At 36.6% G+C, this 6,007-nt stretch overlaps 1 protein-coding gene across 1 annotated transcript in view; it reads right to left on the reverse strand.

Moving 5' to 3' along the window:
- Positions 1 to 5,104: 5,104 nt before the first annotated feature.
- LOC106883334 (huntingtin) overlaps positions 5,105 to 6,007 on the reverse strand; it is a 71,542-nt gene continuing 70,639 nt past the window's right edge. The window contains exon 58 of the mRNA XM_052973011.1: positions 5,105 to 5,915. Within this exon, the coding sequence (XP_052828971.1) occupies positions 5,723 to 5,915 (193 nt within the window). The 3' untranslated portion in view covers positions 5,105 to 5,722. The remainder of the gene's footprint in view (positions 5,916 to 6,007) is intronic.

Raw genomic sequence — 6,007 nt, forward strand, 5'->3', positions numbered from 1 at the left:
GGGGGAAAAAAATCACAATCTTAATGAAAATGATTCTACTTTAATTACAACTACATTTCACTGAAGAACCATTTAATAATTCACAGTGTTGTTCCAGTTCAATTTAAACACACACACACACACACATTTCATCCCATTCACTAAATTTCTGATATTATTGTATAAGATTGGCCTTATCTGTATGACTGACTGCTGGTTCAAACGGGAATGAATCATAGAAACGACATGCTACATTCACACAATTTACAAATAAATCATTTCACATAAGGGACTATTAACCTTTTTGGTACGAACCCAGCTGAAACTGTCTCTGTAGTACAAATGTCTTCTTTTCAAAAGTTCTGAATTAAAATCTTCTACCAAACGCATACACACCCTGCCCAGACATTTATAAGACACATACAGACACTCACACACCACCCTAACCAATGCAACACATATGCCCTAACAAATAACCCACACCATTCCGACAAAGATAACACTCACATACACACACTTCCCTGATAAATATAACACACATACACTTAAACTCGCTATTTGCATTTCCCAGAAAAACAACACAAATACACAGTTCTTTACTTATGAGTCGTACAAACCCCAAAACTACTGAATCATAACAGAGCTAGCTCACCAAAAAAGCCTTCCTTAGTGCCACAATTATTATTCGAAATCAGAACAATCGTGAACTACCTTTTGACCATGTGACTACCATCAACCACCCACACTGTTTTTAAAGAGAAAGCATTTCTAAGCCACCTTTTTTTTTAAAACACAGAACCATTTTTTTACCATGTGACTGCCATCAACCAACACATTGTTTTTTAAAAAGAAGGCAATTTTGAGCCACCATTTCTGTATAAAATTACAGTAACTGTCAAATTCCATCCAGATGTTAGACTCTACAGTAGATCCAAGAATTATAAATAGTCTGTTATTTCTCTACTCACCTTTTTTTACCTCTGCCTTAGCAAAGACAGAGGTCTTGTTTTCAGTCATGTTTGTTTGTTTGTCCATGGACAAGATATCTCAAGAACTGCTGGATGGATTTGGATGAAACTTTCAGGGATGTTTGGCCTAGCTGCTGGCACGAACTGATTAGGTTTTGGGATCGATCCAGTACCGGACAAGGATTCTGGATTATTTTCCCTATTTTTTTTTACTTAATTTTTGAGAGTGGTCGGGTTCATTTTTAGTATTCTCGTTTGTGAGAGCATTCGAGTCTATTTCAGATATTCTCATTTTAAAAATCATCTCTGGGTAATCGTTGAGAGGATGTTGATGTTGCCTTGGCAGAGGATTGCGCTCTCTGAATGCTCTTGTTTACAATTTAAGATGCTGCAAACAATTATAGTTTCTGATCACAGTGAGACTAAAACTTTAGCATCCACTGATTGACAAACCAGACATGTTTTATCTTCTTGTCAAAAACTCTATTACTTGATTTGAATATACTTATGTTAACTAATTTTTATCTTCTTAACATTGTAAAAAAATGTTATTACCCGTTCTGAATGTTTTTACGTTAATTATTCTTTTGACTCATCACAGAGGATACGCAAAGCATCAAACTGTTTTCCTATCATTGTCAAACACTATCACGTAATTTGAATACATTTATCTAAAATAATTTTTGACACCACAGAAGATACACAAGGCTTCACACTTTACTTCTGAAAATCTTTTTAAGTAGGTGGAACTCGTTAAGTTAAATACTTTTTAAAAAACTCCTGCATTTTCAAATTCTTTTCTTTATATATACATATATATATATATGTAGTTATATATTAACAAATGCGAGCGTAGCAGAAAACACCTCTTTCGCGCCTGCTGTGTCATCACCTGACTGACTTTTATTTACGCAGCAATTGTCTCCAGTCCTTTCGCCCCAGGACGCAAACCGACCAACCGTAGCCACTGATAAGGTCATGTGAGAGAGTGTTTTACTGATGCTTTCTGGAGCCTCTATTTTCCTATAAATAGCCTGCTAGATACCCGCCAATTCGTCGCGGCCACAGATCTGGTCGTTGACCACACGCGTAACACAGCCAGCCAGTTCCAGCGACGACATCAACAGCATCGTTCAACTACGTACTACCAGCACCGTCGCCAGCGTCAACATGACTTTTCCACGTACACAAGCAACCGCAGCTTCTCTTCTCAACACTGTTTGTGTGAATCGCCTCACCACGAAATTAACAGCCAGAACTTAACCTGCGAAGAACATCTGTATCAAGAATCCGGCCCGGCATCGAAGCCTCAACATCACGACAAGTGACTTAGCTCTGCCTTAACCTTAACCTCTTACATACAGACCTACAATCTAACTGTGTACCTCAACAGAACTGATATTGCCTTATCCGTGTTACTGACTCTTATCTACACTCTGTGACTCTTACATACACATACTCTTCTGTTTACATGACGGCCAGTCTTATATTGTGTTTTATTATGTCGCATTCACTCACACACAGACATACAGTTTAATGCTCTAATAAATCTTATTGCTATACATTTTTATCGGTTGCGTTCCTATCTTTTATCTTACTGGCATTCCATCGCATTCCACATGCGAATTCTCTATGTTATAGTATTATAACATATATCATTATATTTTGTGTCGACCGTGCGACGCGTTAAAAAGGAGCCTGTTTTCCATTCGTCACCATTTCTCCTTTGGTTCGCACGGTCATTCTTACATACATATATATATATATATGAGAGTATTGTAGTTCGCTTGAAGCACTGTGTATTGTTTGTAAAGAATAAAAAGTTTAGAATGGTACAGCAATGCACTATAGAACAAAAAATGGACTGTATACTTGTTATTAAATAATGTGATATTGGGTAATTGCAGGGAATTTTTCTGGATCCAGGTAAAGCTGTTCTGGAATGATATATAGATCATTGAGAAGATTGCTGGTTTTGTGTCTTATCATATATACAGGGTGGAGGCGCAATGGCCCAGTGGTTAGGGCAGTGGACTCGCGGTCATGGGATCGTGGTTTCGATTCCCAGACCGGGCGTTGTGAGTGTTTATTGAGCGAAAACACCTAAAAGCTCCACGAGGCTCCGGCAGGGGATGGTGGCGAACCCTGCTGTACCCTTCCATCACAACTTTCTCTCACTTCCTGTTTCTGTTGTACCTGTAATTCAAAGGGTCGGCCTTGTCACACTGTGTCACACTGAATATCCCCGAGAACTATGTTAAGGGTACACGTGTCTGTGGAGTGCTCAGCCACTTGCACGTTAATTTCACGAGCAGGCTGTTCCGTTGATCGGATCAACTGGAACCCTCGACGTCGTAAGCGACGGAGTGCCAACAACAACATATATACAGGGTTTTCTGACTTTTTTTTTTTTTAGTCTCCTTGTTTTCAGGAACAGCTTGATGTATTGGTGAATAGTCAATGGTGTTGGAGAGTATAAAGTTGTAGTTGAGAAAAAGTTAGCTGACATGGGTGGGCTGGAAAAAAGTTACCGGTTTCATGGAAGATTTTAATGCCAGGCATTAAAATGCTGACATGATTCCTGCTCAGTGCTCTCTGAACACTGTCAAGGCTGTAAGACATGATAAAGAAACCAAATTCCCCCAAACTGTAATGGTCTTTAAATGCGCCTCTGATAAGGGAGACATCATCATTGAATAAGGCCTTCGGCTCAATTCAGACGATTATGTGAGCGTGGTCGTTGCCAGTACCGCCTGACTGGCCTTCGTAGGATTTTCGAGTGAGATCGTTGCCAGTGCCCCTGGACTGGCTCTTGTGCGGGTGGCACATAAAATACACCATTTTGAGCGTGGCCTTTGCCAGTACCGCCTGACTTATCTTGCTTTCATAAGTTTTGAATTAAAATCTTCCACCAAACATTAGTCACAATTTATGTTCCTAACATTAGCTTAATGATAACGAAGTTATTTTACTAAATTCTTTGTTATACTTAAAGTAATTGAAAAAAAACATGGAGCATCTCAACAGAAATACAGTAATTACTCAATTTTTTCAGTATTTTTTTTTTTTATACCAAAAAGGCTCCTCCCATGGTTTTGAAGTGCTAAACATTTGGCCCAAATCAGTCTGGAGTGTGATGATGATAGGGGTGTGGTTGTACAAAAAAAAAAAATGTTTCAAACTTTTTTTCATAAAAAGATGTTCCTCGCCCACATCATTTTGAAGGCTATGGTTTAAAAAAAAAGGAGAAAATGCCTAACAAAAAAGAGTAGTTCCAACTAATTTGGCTTTCCTGATCTGAAACTTCGTGTTTTGAAAATCCTCTCCCCCACCACCTCAGAAAAAAGTTTCCCCACAAATTTCTTATTAATCGTAATCTATGCCATCTGATATTCGTATAAAATTTCAATGAAAGATATCCATTTTCCTAAAAGTTATGAAGGAACAAATTGGATCATGTGAATTTTCCAACACTCCTCTCCTTAGCTCTTCAAAAAAAACTCTTTTCCATAAATCCACAGCACCTAAGCGATATCTGTTGAAAATTTTGTTAAAAGTTATCCATTTTTCTGGAAGTTATGAGGCAACAAAGTCAGTGAGGGGGGGAGGTACACATCTATAGTTATGCCAGTTTTGTTTGTGGTTAGCTCAGTGTTTCTCAACCTTTTATGTAACCCCTAAAATAAATTATAAGTCTCAAGGAACCCCTGCACAATAAAAAATTATATACCATATTTTTCTCATATTGTTTTCCATCGTAGTTCACGTGGTAAATATATGGATATTTTTGTTAAATTTTTTTGATAACATAATAGGTTAGATAATATGATGTCTATATTACAATAAACAATAATACTTTGTGCATGTCTAGTAATATTACAATCACGAAATTAGCATTAGCTTATCTCACTCTTTCTCACGGAAACCCCGATTGAGAAACGCTGGGTTAACTGAATCATCATAAAATTCACTTTCATTTCAAGGCTATGTTGAAATCAGCTTCAACATTTTTTATAACCAGAACCGTCAGCAACCCAACAGATCACAGGCAGTCTGGTTTTATGCATAAAAGCAAGTTTTTTCTGAAGAAGCTCACAAGAATCACTTCTCTCTCAACTAATTCTTCTACATTTTTCAATAAAAAGGAACCAAAATAATTTTGTTTTATTTTGTTTTGTCTTTTTTTTTTTAATAGTAAATTATGTTTTTACTACCAGTTCCTGCAAATTCAAATTCAAAGAGAAAGAGAGAGAGGAGAAAGAGCAGAGAGGAGGAGTGAGAGAGGATGGAAGAGAAGAGACAAAATAAAACTGAAATGTGAAGATGTCTAGAGTGAGAAAGAGAATGTAAGACAGAGAGAGGACAGGTTCATGTTTGTCCATAACAGATGTTTACTGCAAATGTGTGTACATCTATGTATATGTGTAAAGCTAGGATACATATACACACACACACATATAAGTGTATATATACATAAGTATATACATATATGTAAATATATATACTACATAAATATGAATATATATATATATATATAAGATATATAAATGTATAATATATATATAAATGTCTATATTATATACATTTATATATGTAAATATATAATATACATATAAATGCATATATTACATATATATATATATATATATATATATATATATATATATATATGCATGGACACATACATACAAACACACACAGATACACTTGCGCACACACACTGCCATACATACACACGTACATATATATATATATATATATATTTACACACACTGCTAAGAGTTTGTACCACAACATGACAGCAGCTCCTGGTAGGGGCTATCTGGTTGAGCAACATACTGGAATGTAGAGTGAAAAGCGCGCTCCTGATTTTCGTCCAGCTGCCGGCGGAAGTCCAATGCAGCTAGGCAGAAAAGTTTACAGTCCATCGTCTCCATTTTCCCCATTCGTCCAAGAACGTGTGGAAATCTAGTTTAGGATAAGGAAAACAAACAAACAAACAAAAAAAAAAAACATACAAAAAATATGCAAATAAATAAATAAGACTTCACGGGCACAGG

Source organism: Octopus bimaculoides, chromosome 14 (genome assembly GCF_001194135.2).
Source record: "Octopus bimaculoides isolate UCB-OBI-ISO-001 chromosome 14, ASM119413v2, whole genome shotgun sequence".
NCBI lineage: Eukaryota > Metazoa > Mollusca > Cephalopoda > Octopoda > Octopodidae > Octopus > Octopus bimaculoides.